We start from the raw sequence: 18562 nt of genomic DNA on the forward strand, positions 1-18562 counted from the left end.
AATAGTCATTACTTTGGGGGTCTATACACCGACTCCTGGAAGTTTATGCAAAGAAAATGATAAAAGAAAAAAAAGATGGGGAATATGAAGGTGAAAATGTGAAGTGTTTTTATAACACTTCATTTTATAAAATGTTTTCTAAAATATGAAATGTTTTATAACAGTGAAAAATTGGGGGACTTCCGCCAAGATGGAGGCATAGATGGAAACACTGTGCCTTCTCTCACAACCAAGTTTGAATACAACAAAGGTTTGGAGAACAAAGACACAGCCAACGAACAGAAAATTGAATTATACGGAAGTCCGACAACAACGAACCGTTCAACCAGGACCAGTAAGAGGGGCGGAGCCAGCAGCGATGCAGGGTCGGGCAGGAAAGCTCCCCCGACCCAGGCGCGCAGGCAGCACGGACCCACTCGGGGTGCGAGGCAGACTGACTGCGGTCGCACATTCACGCACAGTGAGACGGACCGCGCAGGCCCCAGCGGGTGAACCCAAGGGTGGAGGGCTGACCACGGTGGCACATTCGCGTGCAGTGGGACGAAACCCGTGGGCCCCGGTGACGGTGGCAGCTGCGGCGCAGTGGCGGGAGGTGGCAGACAGCAGGGACAGCCATTGCTCCTCTTTGACCCCACCCCCACGTACAGCGTCACAACCCAGAGACTGAGTTGCCCTGCTCTGGTGAACACCTAGGGCTCCGATCCTAATAGTAACAGGCACAAACAGTCCAAAAGATGGCTCAAGAAGAACTCAAAGCCCCAGAGCTGATAACTCTAAGCAAAAAAGAAATAGCCAGCCTCTCAGATGCACAGTTCAAAATACTGGTCATTAGGATGCTCACAGAACTGGTTGATTATAGTCATAAATTAGAGGAACATATGAAGGCTAAACTAATTGAAATGAAGGGAAATGCACAGGAAACCAATAGTGATGGAAAGGAAACCGGGACTCAAATCAATGGAATGGACCAGAAGGAAGAACAAAACATCCCACCAGAAAAGAATGAAGAAATGAGAATTCAAAAAAATGAGGAGAGGCTTAGGAGCCTCCAGGACATCTTTAAATGTTCCAACATCCGGATTATAGGGGTACCAGAAGGGGGAAAGAAACAGCCACGAGTGGAAAACTTATTTGAACAAATAATAAAGGAGAACTTCCCCAGTCTGGCTAAGGAAATAGACTTCCAGGAAATCCAGAAAGCTCAGAGAGTCCCAAAGAAGTTGGACCCAAGAAGGAACACACCAAGGCACATCATAATTACATTAGCCAAGACTAAAATGAAGGAGAGAATCCTAGAAGCAGCAAGAGAGAAGGGGACAGTCACCTATAAAGGAGTACCCATCAGACTGTCAGCAGATTTCTCAAAAGAGACCTTACAGGCAAGAAGGGGCTGGAAAGAAGTATTCCAAGTCATGAAATCCAAAGACCTACAGCCAAGATTGCTTTATCCAGCAAAGCTTTCATTTAGAATGGAAGGACAGATAAAGTGCTTCTCAGATAAGGTCAAGTTCAAGGAGTTCATCATCACCAAGCCCTTATTATATGAAATGCTAAAGGGACTTATCTAAGAAAAAGAAGATGAAAAATGTGAACAGTGAAAGGACAGCAAACTCACAGTTATTAACAACCACACCTAAAACAAAAGCAAACCAAGAGGACAGCTAGATCAGGAGAGGAACCATAGAAATGAAGAACACATGGAGGGTTAGCAACAGTGGAGTGGGAGGAGGAGAAGGGGGGAGAAGGTACAGAAAATAGCATAGACAGTAGGTAGAAAATAGATAGGGGGGAGGGCAAGAATAGTAGGGGAAATATAGAATCCAAAGAACTTGAGACACATGATTATAAACTAAGGGGGGAGAATGGTGGGGGAGGGGGTATGCCGGGTGGAGGGGAATGAAGGGGGGGAATAGAACAACTGTAATGGTATAATCAATAATATATATATATATATTAAAATGTTAAAAAACAATGAAAAATTGGGAATTACAAGGTAACCGTGGAGAACTGTTCACCACTGCTCCCACTCTAATCAGCACACTTAGCTTTGCCTGGCTCACTGTGGTAGCCTCCCGCTGGTCTCTCCATTCTGCCCTTACACCTACAATCTACTCTCTACTTAGCAGCCAGTGATCTTTTTGAAAGGAAATGAAATCACTTCCCCACTTCTCACCACCCTCACAGCTACCAACCCAGTTCTGAGGCATCAAGTCCTAGGGCCTGAATTATGGAAATAGCTCCCTAACTGATCTTCCCTGTTCCAACCTCCTTCCTTCAAGGCAAGTGTAAGTTCTCCTTTTCAAATCATAAATCGGATCCTGTCACTCTTCTGCTCAGAATCTTCCGGTGGCTTCCTGCCTGACTCAGAGTGAGCTCATATGACTCAGAATAATGTCAGAGTAAACTTTTATGTTGGCACAAGCACCTCCTACCCTTCCCAGTCACACTGAACCCTTTTCATTGACTTCTCTCTCTACTCATGTATTCTTTCTCCGTATGTCCACATGGCTCATTCCCTCACTTCTTTCAAGTACTAACACAAATCTCCCCTTTTCACAGAGGTCTTCATTAACCACTGTATTTTATTTTATTTTAACTTTTGATTACACGTAAATAACATTTATAATCTTATACCTATTTTCTTATTCAATATTTTTCAACATACAGAATTTATAATTCATAACCACTGCATTTTAAATTTTACCACATCATAAAGCCTCATCCTACTTCCCTGTTTTATACTTTATGTGCTTATCATCTTCTAACACAATAAATCATTTACGCAACATTAAATGTCTGTCTGCCCTGCCCCAAACACACATACACTAGAATTTAAACTCCAGAAGGAAAGGAAAATACATTTTGCTCACAGCTGTTTTCTCAAGTACCTAAAACAATGTCTGGCACTTAGTTGACACTAAATAAATATGCATATTTGTGAAATGAAAGAACAAATAGTTAAGTAAGTTGGGTAAAACCAAGATGATGGAAGATTAAGCAATCAGAAGAAATACAGTGTATGAATGTGGAAAAAGACATGTGGCATTACGTTAAAGTTAAAAACAGAATCCCTGTGTTGTGATCAAAACTACCTTGGTGTGTCTTTGGCAGCATTTTTCTTTTCTGGTTCTTTTGCTTTCTCTTTCCTTAAATGTTGGGGTTCTGAAGTTTGTCTTTAGTTTTCTTGTTATTTTTATCTACTCTTCCAGCTTCAAATACCCTCTAGTCCATTTCTAGTTTAGTTAGCATATTGTCCAAACAATGGTTGGACCCAGGACTATTTTGAGACCCACCCATATTACTCACGTTACTTTGTTTACACACTATTAGAATAACATTCTGAGACTAGCTGTCTATTCCTCAGTATCCCACAGTAAAATGCAGGATAAGATGCCTAGTACATACTAGCAATAAATGTTTAATACAAGATAATAAATAATAAATTAGATACCGACTGTTTGCTAAGGACCTCTAAGAAACTTAACATTTATCTTATTTAATTTACACCGCAGGCCTACTAAGGTAGACTTAATAGCTTCATTTACAGGTGGAAAAGGAAATGTGTTAATAATGAACAGTAACCAAAAGATATGCAGACGTTAAATTAGGTGCTAAAGTGGCGGGGTTGTAGGTAGTTTTTCTTTCAAAAATGTCTTTAGTATTGTGGTTAGGCTGTGTGTATACCTTTGCGCGCATATCAGCGTGTGGCCAAATAATTTAAAATCTTTAGTTAGAAAACACAGCAGGGAATTGTAGGGCAGGGTCTGGGATAAGGGAGGAACCCAAAGGCTACAGTCAGCCAAGACCAGACTCCACCAGTGAGCAGTCTGCGAGGGCGGGGAGTGCCCACGTTCTTTGTAGCTACTGGTTCCACCCACGGAAACGATTCCTTTCCGGGAGGCCTACCCAGCCACATGCAAAAGACCTGAGGCAGTGGGCGGAGCCTCTCCTGAAAGGCTTCAGCTGCGGGGGGGAGGGACAGGATTGGCCCGTGGGCTGGCACCGATTGGCTGCCCCAGAGAAGGGGCGGGTTCTGCCTGTGGCCCTGCCTCACCGAGGGAAGACACCCGCACCGGAGCCTGTAGGATAGGGAAGGAGTGTGGGTTCCGAGGGCCGTCCGGACACGTAAGTTTGCATGGTTGTTGCCCTACAGGCACGGCCGGAAGCGCTGCAGTTTGACGCCCGCACCCCTCTGTTTTCAAAGGGGTAACGCTCTTCCTCCCGACCTGCGCCGCCTCAGCCCCTCGCCCCTCCCCCTGAGGCCGAAGCCCCCAGCTTAGGTGGGGCGGCGCAGCCGGAGCTCCCGGACCCGGAAGAAGCGCCATCCCCCGCCTCCATGGAGCCCACCGCGCTGTCCCTCACCGAGGAGGACCTGACTGAAGTAAAGAAGGACGTGAGTAGCACTTCCTCGCCTAGGCGCCCCGCGGGTTGGGGGCGGGCAAGGAACGCGGAAGCTGGGGGTCCGAATCGGGATCGGAGGTGGTGCCTGCGAGTGGGAGGAGCGGACACGGGTCTTGGTGAGCCCAGCGTCCGAGGGTTCTTAGTGTAAGTAATCCCCTGGCGACTTGTTAATCCGCGTTTTAAATCGCTAAAAGCAGGACTTGGGTGTCTGAAACCTTCTTGGGTGGGGCGTCTCTTCGCAGTCTGCTTCTTGCTCACTCTTCACCTACCCCCTGGTGATTAAAGCCCCTCCCCCTGCGCTCTGGACCCGCGATGTTAGGGACGGACGGCTCGCGTTCTCCCTTCAGTTTGACTCCCCGGGCTGGTTTTGCCGGGAGCAAAAGCTGGACCAGATAAACTGTCCCAAACAGTGGAGTAAATATGTGAAACTTTTACCGAGGGGGTTGGGGGAAGCTCAGCAGCTGAAAGCACAACCTGGAATTCCCCGAATAAGCTAACGCCCACATATTTAAATTGAGGGGAGGGGGGTGAATACCTGTAGCCGAGAATACTTTACAAGCAAACGTTGAAAAGATTCAGTAGTTAAATTTTGTTCTTCTGCTTGGGTGCTGCAGAAAATTTTAACACTTATAAACGGTGGCTTTGTTGAGATAGGACTTGTTTCTCTTTCTCTTATGCCTTTAGTTGTTTTGCTGTTTGAGACCTGTATGAGTGCCTGCCACTAAAAGAGTTTGTATCAGTTCAAATTAAAAACACAAACTCAACATGAAGTGCGCTCTGGCTTAACAACACAAGACTTACAAAGTCATCCTTGGAAACTGGACAGGACAACAGCTTTTTAAATGTTCGTCTACTTCAAATTTCCTCTTTTTCTCTCCCCTGTAACGTTTATTACATTATACTCATGATTACGGTTGGAATTCCTTAGCAGAAAGAAATTGGACATAGATTGGGACTTGTGCCTTAGTTTCCTCATTCAGCAGATATGTAAGGGACACTTACTGTATGGAAAGTACTGTCGTGGATCAGACACACGCAAAAAATAACAATCAGGCCCCTGCTTTATAGTCTAGTTTAGAAAAGGCTGGAACGTTGATAATTAATATGTAATAAATGAGTGCTGTCTTATTCAAGATGTGTGTCAGTAAAACCATGAACTTGAAGCGCTAGTCTTGCTATGTTTCAGATGCTGTCACACAATTTACAATGTTCCCATTTCATCTTTACAAAAAACTTCGAGATCATTGTCGTTCCCATTTCATAGCTGGTAAAATAGGCAATGCGAGCTTACAAGTGGGAGGATATAAAGCCTGTACACAAACACAGATGTGAAGAGTGGCGTCCAGGCCTTATTTTTTCCCATGAGTTCATTGATGCTATTCATCTCCATGATTTCATTTTATAGCCATATCAGAAATTCATAACCTTGGGAATCACGGATGGGTTTCAGGAAGTCTATGAAAAAAAAGTATGTGCACATATTTTTCTTAGAAATTTTTGTCATATTTTCAAAATGGGTTATGACCTTAGAAGGTTTTTAAATTATCTCCCATGTACATGAACTTCCTTCTCTCTCAACTATAGGCACTTATTTCCAAATATCTGCTGGAAATCCACTTTTATGTCCTGAAGATTCCTCCCCTTGTCTGAAATGAACTTTTTATCATTCTTCCCCCCAAGGCCCCTTGCTATTCCTGCTGTGTTTTCTGTCTTGAATAGTATACCACCACCCATCCTCCTTCACTGTACTCCTCCCTCCCCTCTGCACCATCTAGTTGTTTACTTTATCTTTTTTGTTGAATTTAGTTCATTTTTATTAATTTGGATTACATGCTGCTGTGAGGCTGATAACTGCAGTTGACTCTCACAGTTCCAAAATCTAAAATTAAGGCACAATCCTAGTTTGAAAAAAAACTTGATTTTTTAGGAAGAGGGAGATAGACCTAAAATGATAATATCAAGTTGTAAAATACATTCATCCAAAAGACTGTGTACTTAGCATTCTGCTAAGTTCAGGATACACAGTCGAATGAAACATACCTGGTTCTTGCCTACTTCAAACATGTAGATCGTTAGGTTTGAAAACAAATAAATGTGTAATTACTAATTACGGTAAATACTATTAAGGAGACAAACAGATATTGGGGGCATCTACTTGAGATAGGATGGTCAGGGAAGGTTGCATTTAAAGTGGTTCCAGCCTGGCCAGGTGCCTCAAGTTAGTTGGAGCATCGTTCCATACATCAAAAGGTCATGGATCCAGTCCAGTCAGGGCACATACCTAGGTTGAGGTTTGATCCCCAGTCAGGGTGTATATGGAAGGCAACCAGTTAATGTTTCTCTCTCATACAGGTGTTTTTCTCTACCTCCTTCCCTCCCTCCCTATTCCCCTGTCTCTAAAAATAAACATATCCTCAGGTGAGGATTTTTTAAAAGGTAAAAAAAAAAATAATAATGTGGTTCCTGAAGGATGTGACAGGACTAGGGGAAGAGCATTTTAGGCAGAATAGAATTTGCAAAGAACCTGAGCAGGCAAGACTTGGGTGACTTGGGGAAACTGGAAGAAGGCAGAGGGTGCCCTGAAGTGAAGTTAAGAAGGTGGGCTAGAAGCAGATTACAAAGGGTCTTATAAATTGTAGTAAAGTGTTTGGATTTTTTTTCCCCCAAGTGTAGTAGGGACCTATACACTTGGGAAAACTAATGACATTTTTAAAAGATCCCTCTGCTTATTGTATAGACTGAGGAGAGCAAAGTGAAAAGAGGGAAACCAGTGAAGAGACTCTTAGAATATATATATAGGTGAAAGATGATGTCATTTGGATCAGGGCGAAGGCAGTGGAAATGGCTGGAGCAAGAGAATTCCACATTCATTTTGAAGTAGAACTGATAAGCCGTGGTGATAGATTGATAAGAGTTGAAGAAGAGAGTAGAATGAGATTAGTAAGTGGAAGTGTCAAATCAGCAATTTGACCTACAAGTCTGAAGATCAGAAGACAGATCTGACAGCTGGGGACGTAGGGGAGCGGGGAGCTTAGGGGGTGGAGGGGTCAGGGGAAAAAGGACTCATGGGCATGGACAACTGTGGTGATTGCAGTGGGAAGTGAGTATAAGGGACACAAATAGAAATTGGGGAAAAACATAAGTAAATTATTAAAAGGAAGAAGAGAGATCTGAGCTGGAAATACAAGTGTACAATTAAATGAGTTCATCTAGGAAGTTGGGAGCTAGAAGGGAAGAGGGAGATCATAGAAGAGTTTTGAAAAGTGAGAAGTTATAGCCACAGAAATGAGAAGCCAGGAGATGCATGTAAGACAAGAAAAGAGTATTTCCAGGAAGTAGTGGTCAACTGTGTCCATTATGCTGAGAAGTAAGATGACTGAAAATTATCAGATCTGGCGTGAAGAAGGTCATTGGTGACACTGAGAAGAATGGTGGGACATAATTGAAATGCCTGAGAATGAACTGGGAGATGAAAAGTGGAGTCCTGCTGTATTGAAAAATGGAATGTATACACAGGGTACTGCACAGATAGAGGGGAGGGTGCCTAACTTATTCTGGGGAGTTTAGGTAAAGCTTCCTGAAGGAGACGACCACTGTCCTGAATCTTAAAGGATGAATAGCAACTTGGAGTATAGAGAAGAGAAAATAAGACAAAAGTAACAACGGAAAGAAATAATAAGAGTGATGAACAGCAGTTTGAGGTACAGCACAAAGTACCAGGGCCAGTAGAGGTGGTGATAGATTACAGAGATAGATAACTGCAGAGGTAGGTAGGATCCATATTATGAAGCGCCCTGCCCACTATTACCAAATATTATTCATTGAGCACTTACTGTGATTCAGACTATGTCAGGCCTTTACATGCACTGTCCCACTTAGTTCTCCTAGAAGTCCTCCAAAGTATTATTATTATTTTATCAATAAGGAGCAGGAAGTATAGAGATAAGTAATGTACCCCAGCTCTTGCAGAAGTACATGGCAGATTCAAGGTTTGAACTGAGGTGGTTCTGAGACCAGAGCCATGCTCTTGATTTCTCTACTCTTCTGCTCTTGTTTGATTGAGGAAATGTATCCTTTTAAGTCAAGGTGGAACTGTGTTTTAAATTTTGGAAAAAAAAAACTGAGGGCATTTCATTATTAGACTTTTTATAACACTCCAGATTTCCATTTTCTCTTGAAAAATGGGAAGATCTGATAGATGTGTAAAGGAGAAATTTGAGGGGGAGGAGAGAAGTAGGAAGCTCATTGTGAATAGTCCATGCACCATATCATAAGGACCTGAACTGGAGTAATACTGATGATAGAGATGAAGTGAAGGGGCAGGTTAGGTAAATATAAGGGGTAGAGTGGCATGTCTTGATGGATAGGTTATTGGAGGTGGAATGTGAGTAAAAGAGAGAGTCAAGGATCACTTATGGATTTATAGCATTATTGGATGGCGGTACTCCCAAATGAGTTGAGAACATCAAAGGAAAAGAAGAAGAGAAATAAATTTGGTTTTGGACATGTTGAATTTGAAGTACCTTTGGGATATCTAGGTGGAAAAAGTCTTGATCACACACACAAATTTGGGAATCATTAGCATATAGATGGTGGAAATGACAACAGATTAGGTTTTTCAAGTTCAAAGTTCATCTTGTAGCTTGTCTCTCAATCCTCACAGTTTAAATTTATATGCTCAACATATCTTATGTAAGATTTTGCTGCAATCTTCTCATTGGTTTCTTTTCACCCTAGTTTTTGCTCCCCCCCATTCTCTACAAAAGTTTTCTTAATTGCTTCTTATTTGTAAACCTTGGATAATTTTTTTGGTTACAGGGAGATGTGTGTTCCTCAGCATGTTATAAAAATTCTCCTGTGATTCCACCCCAATGTTCCTTCCCAGCCACATTCCTCACCACCCTGTCATATGCAGCCTGTGTTCCAGCTGCCCCAGAATGCTCAGCATTTCCCCACGTGCCCCATCATGTCTCTAGTGCAAAAGTGTAGCCTCTGTGAATTTCCCAGGCCTTGGAAGTAGTCAGTTGCTCACTCTGTGCTTCCCCAATACTTGGCCAATAGTCTTTTTTTTCTGGGTAATATCATATTATCTTACAGTTATTGGTTTGTATGTGATATGTACTCTCCACCTATACCATGTGCCCTTTGCATGAAGGATTCAGGTCTTACTGATCTTTGCGTGCTCTGCTCTTATTATATTAGGTATTTAGATATTTGAAATGTTGGTTGTGTGAATATATAAATAAATGATTGTGGGGGTTCAGTGGACTGTGAACTATAAGAACCCTTCACCTTCACGGAGCCTGCTTTCCTGCCAACATATACTAAGGTATTTCTAAGATCTGCCATTGCCTTTTGCTCATAATGATAAATGTGAGTCAAATTATTTATCACTGTGATTGTCACTAACATTTATTGATCACTTACTGTGTGCCAGATACTTTTCTAAGAACTTTACATGAGTTTATTCCTCATAACACTTAGATGAGGAAACTAAGGCATATAGGAGTTAAGTCACTTACCCATGATGACGTGTAGTAAATGAAGGAATTGGAATACAGTCATTGGTGTCAGACTATTAATGCCATTTATTGGGACCCATGTCATTATTCTGCTATACAAGTCCCCTTAGCTACTTCTCAGATCTAGGCCTGTTTTCTGTGATTTGCTGTTCTTTGTTTCTTCAATATCTTTCAACATTTCACCATACCTTTAAGTTTCTTTCCCCCACATTTTTCTACCTTCCTTCTACTAACTGACTGAGTTACAGTCTTTCCAGCTGACTCCAAAGATAGATACATTATGGGCCCTTGTAGTTTAGTGGGGGGAGGGGGGTTCTAATGGTTTTACTCTAGGAGGATGGATAATTAACAAACATGAAAGTTATAAGCTAAGAGACCTCTTACTTACTACATTATCGTCTGCGATCCTTACTAATCCTGGATGCCATTTTAAATAGTAACTAAAATGAATGGAAGCCTCTGCTCTCATCTATACCCCCAAAGGTGTCCCCCTGTAGAGCTTCCTGTTTCCACAGAAGTAGAATGGCCCCTCCTCACAATAGCCTGGTGTTTGTTTATAGGTGTGAAAATGAGATCAGAGCAGGACAGAAGATGTGAGGGATGTCTAATCTAGGACTTTTTTAAAAAAATCCTCACTCAAGGACATGCTTATTGATCTTAGTAAGAGGGGAAGGGATGGAGAGAGAGGGAGACAAACATCACATGACAGAGAAAAATTGATTCGTTGCCTTTCCTATGTGCTCTGACCAAACCCACAGCCTTTGAGTTTATAGGACAATGCTCCAACCAACTGGGCTACATGGGCCAGGGCTAATCTAGGATCTGCCTTTGTCTACTTGGACCTTTATCTTAATAGCATGCGTTTTTAGGAGCCTGAGCCTCTTGACTTCAGGATGTTTTTTCCCACCAGTTAAGATTCCTAATCAGTCACCTGCATAATTTCCTGAGGTGTTAAAAAAAGGTAACATTGAAGCATATTTTATGTTTTTCAGGCTTTAGAAAATTTGCGTGTGTATCTGTGTGAAAAAATCATAGCTGAGAGACATTTTGATCATCTACGTGCAAAAAAAATACTCAGTAGGGAAGACACTGAAGAAATTTCTTGCCGAACGTCAAGTAGAAAAAGGGCTGGAAAATTATTAGATTACTTACAAGAAAACCCCAAAGGACTAGATACCCTTGTTGAGTCTATTCGACGAGAAAAAACGCAGAACTTTCTGATACAGAAGATTACAGATGAAGTGCTGAAACTTCGAAATATAAAACTAGAACATCTAAAAGGTAAGTATGTTAGGTATATGAGAGTGCATTTAAATGTAACAGTGCTTTTAAAAAGTAAAATTAAAAGAACAGTAAAACCCCAAAATGATCATTTTGTATTTATTCAAAAATTTAAGCTTCAAATTTGCATTCATTTGCATTTTTAACCTTATAGGGTGTCCTTACATTGGAAAAGTGGAATATCACTTAATGTTCTGTATTTATATTCATTTAACAATATCATTTCTAGAAAATTTAACTATAGTAAAGTCCCAGGCTACTCAGTGGTTTCTTTCTGACATCAGCAGAATGTCAGGTAAATCTATTCAAAAGTAACCCCTGAAAATGTACTTAACACATAAAGAATAGTATGTAAGCAAAGTATTTTAGTAAGTCCAACTCTGATAGATGGTTTTTCTCCTACCAGTTGATCTAAGATGAAGTAGTTGGCTGTGTTGATAAGAATTATGTTATATAAATTTTAATGTAACTTTTAATGCTAGAATTAAACTCAGTCTGGCAAAATGAGAGAGGGATAAGGACTGAGACTGATGAAGGGAATAGCAGATTCACGTCTCCTGTTTCATTCTCACCCTAGAGCACACACACTCGCTGGTAGGAGTGCTGTGTAGACTTGCCTGTACCATTTAAATCCCCCGCCCCCACTTCCTGCAAACTCCTATTTCACTGTCTGTCTCTCTCTCTTCAGAGCACTTAAATTTAATGTGAATATGACATGGCTCTGTTCCAACTGTTCTAGGCCCTGGGGATACAGAAATGAGTAATGTAGGGCTCTGCCCTTAAGTACATCACAGTCTCTAAGTCCATGCTAGAACACATTGGAAGTGTTCCTTTTTGAGCCATATTTAAGAAAATAGTTTCTATAGCATAGAACAGAAATGGTGAATGTATTGTGAAGTGAAAAACTAGTGGGAAAAAATGACATAAATGTACTTCATAGACTTTGCAGGTTTTACATAAAATTTCTCGACTCTGAAGGTTCTGTTCATATCGATAGTTATGGGTGGAATATTTTCTAAGCATAACAGAAAGAAATTGTGTTCGTGTTCATTCTTTCTATACTGCAGTTAATTATAGCTACATTCTTTAGATATGGTAAAAATCCTTACACCAGAACAACCACCGTCATTTAAGTATATCGTTTGGTTGAAAACCAGGACATTATTTAGTGGGAAGAGGAGGCCTGGAATCTTGTTCCCCCGTTCCATGAATTAGTCCTGGAAGAGTGGGCATGACTTAACTGTTCTGGGCCTCTGTTTTCTCATCCCTGATAGTGAGAGACTATCCCAGATGACCTCCTAAATTCCTTCCACTTCTAACATCCTGTGATTCAAGATTCAGTAATTGGCATTGATTAACTCATAGATTTTATTTTAGCTAGCATATGCTCTGTTTACATTTTGTTTTTATTGAGTATTATTTGTGTGTGTGTGTGCCAGTATGCTAAAGAATGTTAGTTGTGAAAGCCATTTCTTATTTTATGAAAGATTTTAGGCTATTTTATTTTTCCCAAGTCCTTTAATGGTTAAGTATATAAGTATGCAAATTAAGTTCATAGCATGTCATTTAGCTGACTTGAGACTATTTCCTTATCTAGAAAATGTAAATAATAGTATACATTTCATAGTTGTTGGGAAAAGCAAATGAAATGTGAAATAGGTTATGACAATTTATAAATTGCTATTTGAATTTTGTTTGTGTGGTAGCTTTTAATCTTTAAAAAGTGACAAGATGGCATGCACTCAGTTTTTTTTGTTACTTTTTCGTTGACATCTATATAATTTCATTGTAGGACTAAAATGTAGCAACTGTGAGCCTTTTCCAGATGGAGCCACAAACAGCATCTCTCGATCAAATTCAGATGAGAGTAATTTCTCTGAAAAACGGAGAGCATCCACTATCATGTACCATCCAGAAGGCGAATCCAGCACAGCCCCCTTTTTTTCTACTGATTCATCTCTGAATTTGCCTGTTCTAGAAGTAGGCAAAGCTGAAAATCCCACCTTCTCTTCAACTACACTTCCCAGACCCGGGGACCCTGGGGCTCCTCCTCTGCCCCCAGACCTGCAGTTAGAAGGAACTTGTGGAAACTCTAGTGAGATGTTCCTCCCCCTAAGATCACGTGCTCTTTCACGGCAATGACAGTTCACAGCCTTTTAATGTTTTTAGTAATGACTAATATTTGAAAATATATGAATCTTTTTATAAAACTGCTGTAATGACTTATTAACACCAGTACATGTCTTTTAAAATGCAAGGTAAGCGCACTTTGTATATAGACTCTTCTGGGGAAGAAAGAAGCATATTTTTAGATAGCTAAAGTAAATCATGTGGATCATGTACTTTTCAGAATTTTGTATTTTTTTAATAGTTTATTTTTTATTATATTTTCCCATTACCATTTATCCACCTAATACCTTCTTTGAGGTATTCAGTGTTTTCACATTTTTTATGTTTTGAGACCAATTTTAATAAGGAACATTTCTCTATTTGATAATGGAGTCTTAGGATGGGAGTGATGTTGTTTCTCAGTGCATTTGTGCTAGAAATTTTCACAGTCTAACAGTCCTTTCCATCCATCCAACAGTAAATTTTCAGTATTAAGCTGTTTGTAATTGCTAATAAAGCCGATCACTAATGGGGAAAAAATACCAGTGTACCAAAAAAAAAATCTCTTTCCTGCTCAGTTTGGCTTACAGACACTTACAAAGTCCCCTTCTGATGTGGAGGAACATGTGACCAGTTTGAGCCACCTAGGGTCTCGATTAGCCAAAATACGTTTATTAACCTTACTGACTCATGCTACTTTCTTGAGATTTTCACATTCTTTTCGTTAGCATTTTCATTCCAAAAGAAAAATCTTTACAAAAACCCATTACTACCTGTAATTTGGTGAAATTCTTAAAAATACTTTTTCTGTACTTTTTACACTTTTTTACTGAGGACCACTGTACAAGTTTAAATAACTAGCACAAGATGTTCTTTTCTATGTGGGTCTATGACAGTCTGTTTTATATACAATTTGGAACAAACGGGGCCGTTAGTTTGATTTGACTTTTTGTTACATCACAAAGTTTGACTAAATTTATGCATTTATCAATTAGGTGCTCATTGTGTTCATTTAAAGTATGATTCTATCTATTTCCTGATATCCCTCAAAAATATTCCCATTACTTAAAGCAGAGATGGAAACATGCTATTAACAATAAAAATTTTTGAATTGTGCTATGTTTTGGAAGTTTCAAACTTTTTAATAGGAAGTAAATGTCTAGAATACTTATTTTATATGTACTAATTTTTGTAGAAGATATTTCAAGTGTGAGATCAAGTTGTGTTTCTCAATAAACCAGTGAGGTAATCAATCCTGAAGAAGATTGGCATATTGGGTTTAAAGACTGGGTAATTTAAAAAAAAAGACTGGGTAATCTTTGTAGTGTAAACATCTTCTAAGGATTATGGAGAAACATGTTTCACATCCAGTGTAGCATAAGAAAATAATGGCATTACATTTAAAGACCTTAATTATATTTAGAGATAGGTGTTAGGTGTAGGGAGGCAGAAAGAGAGGGAGTGAAACATCAATCAGTTGCCTCTCTCGTGCGCCCCAACCAGGACTCCGGCCACAGCCCAGGCTTATGCCCTGACTTCTCAGTTTGCGAGATGATGTTCAACCAACTGAGCGTGCGTGGCATTACATTTAAAGAAATCTTTTTTAAAAGCAAAAGCAGGTTTTTCATTAATTAAAACAATTTAATATGCAGTTATTTTTTTAAATAGGATCTACTCAGAATCAGACCATAATGTTAGGTTGTAGAACCTATATTTATAGTTTATAACACTGCATTTTCTTTCAGATTGTTGAATGCCTATATAGACAATAAAATTAAGATTTGAACAAATTTAGGCTTTTGAGTTTTCTGAATCCTATAAAGTTTTTTTTTTTAATCTGAAAAGCAGCCATTGCCAACAAACATTTAACTTTGAATGACCGACATGATACAGTGCAACTGGTGACTAGGCTAATGAATGCAGTGGTAAAAAAGTTACTTTTCACAGATACCATATTAATTAATCCAAAACATCTTTGAGCTCAGGTTTGTATTGCTTCTTTCAAAAACTAATAGACTTTATTTTTTAGAGTAATTTTAGGTTTATAGAAAACTTAACCAGAAAGGACAGATTTCCTGTTTCCTCCTCCTGTTTCCCACATTAACATCTCTAATTAGTATGATACATTTATTAGAATTGATGGACCAGTCTTGATACATTATTATGACTAAAGTTAATAGTCTTTGTTACAGCTCATTCAGTGTTGTACAATTCTGCAAGTTTTGACAAATGCATGTGTCAAGTTTTAACTATTATGAAAACCATACAGAACAATCTCACTGCTCTAAAAATCCCATATTCCACTTATTCATTCCTTTTTTCCTCCCCTTCCTATTTGGTAACCACCGATTTTTTAAAATTGTCTTTCTAGTTTTATTGTTTCCAGCATGCCATATAGTTGGAATCATACAGTATATATTCTTTTCAAATTGGATTCTTTTACTTAACAATATGCATTTAAGATTTGTCCATGTCTTTTCATGGTGAACTCACTTTTTCAAGAGGTAATTCCATCTTTGTCAACATGTTACTCTTAATGTAGTGACATGCATAGCTACTGTCTTTTTACCTAAGCAACGTAAAAGGGAGCAGGAAGTTTTCGGCTATGGCCTTATCTTGTCATTAGATAAATATATACCCTATTGACTGAAAAAAAGCACACCAAAAAGCAAATCAATCCATAGTTAAATGTAATCTGAGGAGGGCTTTCTGGAAGAAGAGCTGAATTTAAGCACAAAAATATGTAAGATAACTTGAGTGCTCCTCCTAAACTCCTTAGCTTGAATTTGCCATACTATTTATTAGACAGTTGTTCTTTGTTACAGTGGTTCCTAAACTTTGCTGCACAGTTTAGAATCACCTGGAGGGCTTTCAAAGATCCTGATGCCCAGGATGTATCCCATACCAATTACATCAGAATATCTGAGTGTGGAAGCCAGATATAAGAAGTTTGTAAAGATTTCTGGGTGATTCCAGTGTGCAACAATATGTGGAAACCACAGCCATATTATGTGCCAAATAACTGCTCAGTGTTTCCACATGTGTGATCTTGTTTATACTTTAAATAACATTTCTGCATGGTAGGTTTTATTTTCAGCTTTTTTAACAGGTGAGAAACAAGCAGAATAAAGCAAATGACTCAATCACATAGCTCTTTAGCATTAAAATTCAGGGCTGTATAACTCTTCAGATCAATGTTCTTTCCAGGACTCTGCTTTCTTTGTTAGCATTTCTTAAATAGCAGAAGGGTGAGTGGAGATTTTATATATATCATAGTTATTTATTCAATACCTTTTATTCTAGGTGTTGGAGATACAATGATAATGTCTATGTTCTTGTGGAACTCACATTATATAAATAAACCAGGAAAGCCAGATCATTCTAGTTACACAAAATAGTGCATGTCTGAGCTAAAAAGTAACTTGGAAAGGGTATTAATAACATTGGGAAGGAAGTCCTCTCAGGACAGGTAACATTTGAGCTGAGACCTAAATAATAAGAAAGAAGGAGCCAGTTACATGAAGTTCTAGGGCTTCAGGCAGAAGTAACATCCCTGAAGCAGGAATGAGTTACTGAGGGTCACAGGTCTGTGTGGCTGGAACAGAAGTATGAGGGGTAACTGCAGGGAATTTAAGAGCCTGGTTTGACATGAGGTTTCATAAATAGCAAGGACCAAATATGGAAGGGCTTATAGGCACTTGTAAAAAGTTTGGAGTTTCTTCCAAGGTGGGAAACAATTGGAGGGGTTCAAACAAGGGAGTGATACAATTTGATTTGCATTTTAATAGTTCAGTGTGACTCTGGTAAGGCTCAATTGGTTGGGTGTCATCCCACCAACTGAAAGGTCATGAGTTTGATGCCCAATCAGGGCACATACCTGGACTGCAGGTTCAGTCCCCAGTGGGGACAGGTATGGAAGGCAACCAATCAATGTTCCTCTCTCACATTGATGTTTCTCTCTCTCCCTCCCTTCTCCTGTCTATTACAAAAAAAAGTGACTGATTTACGAAGAGTGGATTGGAGAAGGATAGGTTGGAAGGAGAGAGAACATCAATTTTATCTGTTTTTCTTTCCCTTCCTCTAACCTTTCCTTTCATTCCCTTCTCTGTAATTCAACAACTCAATCCATAAGCCATCATCTGGGGCCAAACAAATTAAGTATTTGCACCAGTAGATCTTAGGGGAAGTAGGAGGAGTCCATACTGGAGTGTAGGATGCTGAACAGGATCTGGATGGCATGGGGATGAATATAGAGCAGCGGTTTTTAACCTTTTTCATCTCATTGCACACAAACTAATTACTAAAATTCTGTGGCACACCAAAAAATACATTTTTTTTGCCAATCTGACCAAATAGGTATCAGTTTGATTCATTCACACCAGACAACTGTTTTTGTGTTGGCTGTTGTTACTTTTTTATTTCACATTCTAAGAGTTGAATGCCTCTGACTAAATAGGTATGGCATGTTTTAAAAAGTCTTGTAGCACACTGCTTGAAAATCATATAGAATATTGGGACTCAAGTGGAATGAGAGCATCAATACAGGTGAGTAGTCTGGTGTGAGCTCTCAGGGCCTGAGAGAGGTAAGAGTGGTGTAGACATGCCCAGCAGGGTGTCACGGCCCAGAGTAAGGTGTCCACTCAAAGGTGTCAGGGCCTGAGCTGGTGAAGAAGGTACCTGTAGGGATGTCCAACATCAGTCTCTGAAGTAGAAGGTAGGACCAGGGTGAGAAGGGCATCTGTAAAAAGGCAATCTAAAGCAGTATGTTGGATCCAAAGTAGGGCAAGCAGGGCATTCACGTGAGGGAAGGGCCAGCAATGATGGAAGGCCAGCTGCATACAAGGAATTGATCAAATAAAAACATTTAGACTAATGGGAACCAGATACCTCATTGTTGGAAAATGGAGATACATATATGGAAAGAGAAAATGAAAAGTAATCCTGGATTAAAACTAGAGGTATCAGTGTGAACTTCAGCTTTTCAATAAATCTAGAAATAAATATATTCTCTCCACCAAGTTAGGGAAATTTTCTGTCATTTTTTCAAAAAGGTTTTCATCCTACTTCCAGCACCCCCATGATGCAAATGCTGGTGCACTTGAAGTTGCCCCACAGTCTGACACTATCCTCCTTTTTTGGATTCTTGTTCCTTGCTGTTCTGATTGTGTGTTGTTTGCTTCCTTATATTCCAAATCACTGATTTGAATCTCAGCTTCATCCACTCCACTGTTGATTCCCTGTAAGTTGTT

General features: G+C 39.8%; 1 protein-coding gene across 1 annotated transcript; it reads left to right on the forward strand.

The window, feature by feature from the left end:
* The first annotated feature begins 4044 nt into the window (after positions 1 to 4044).
* Positions 4045 to 14428, forward strand: BCL10 (BCL10 immune signaling adaptor). Its single transcript, XM_037060939.1, has 3 exons — positions 4045 to 4393; positions 10916 to 11204; positions 12997 to 14428. The coding sequence occupies exons 1-3, from the start codon at positions 4337 to 4339 to the stop codon at positions 13344 to 13346; spliced, it is 696 nt and encodes a 231-aa protein (XP_036916834.1). The 5' UTR covers positions 4045 to 4336; the 3' UTR covers positions 13347 to 14428.
* The last annotated feature ends 4134 nt before the right edge of the window (positions 14429 to 18562 follow it).

Source organism: Sturnira hondurensis, unplaced genomic scaffold (genome assembly GCF_014824575.4).
Source record: "Sturnira hondurensis isolate 20B ecotype Veracruz unplaced genomic scaffold, ASM1482457v3 Scaffold0013063, whole genome shotgun sequence".
NCBI lineage: Eukaryota > Metazoa > Chordata > Mammalia > Chiroptera > Phyllostomidae > Sturnira > Sturnira hondurensis.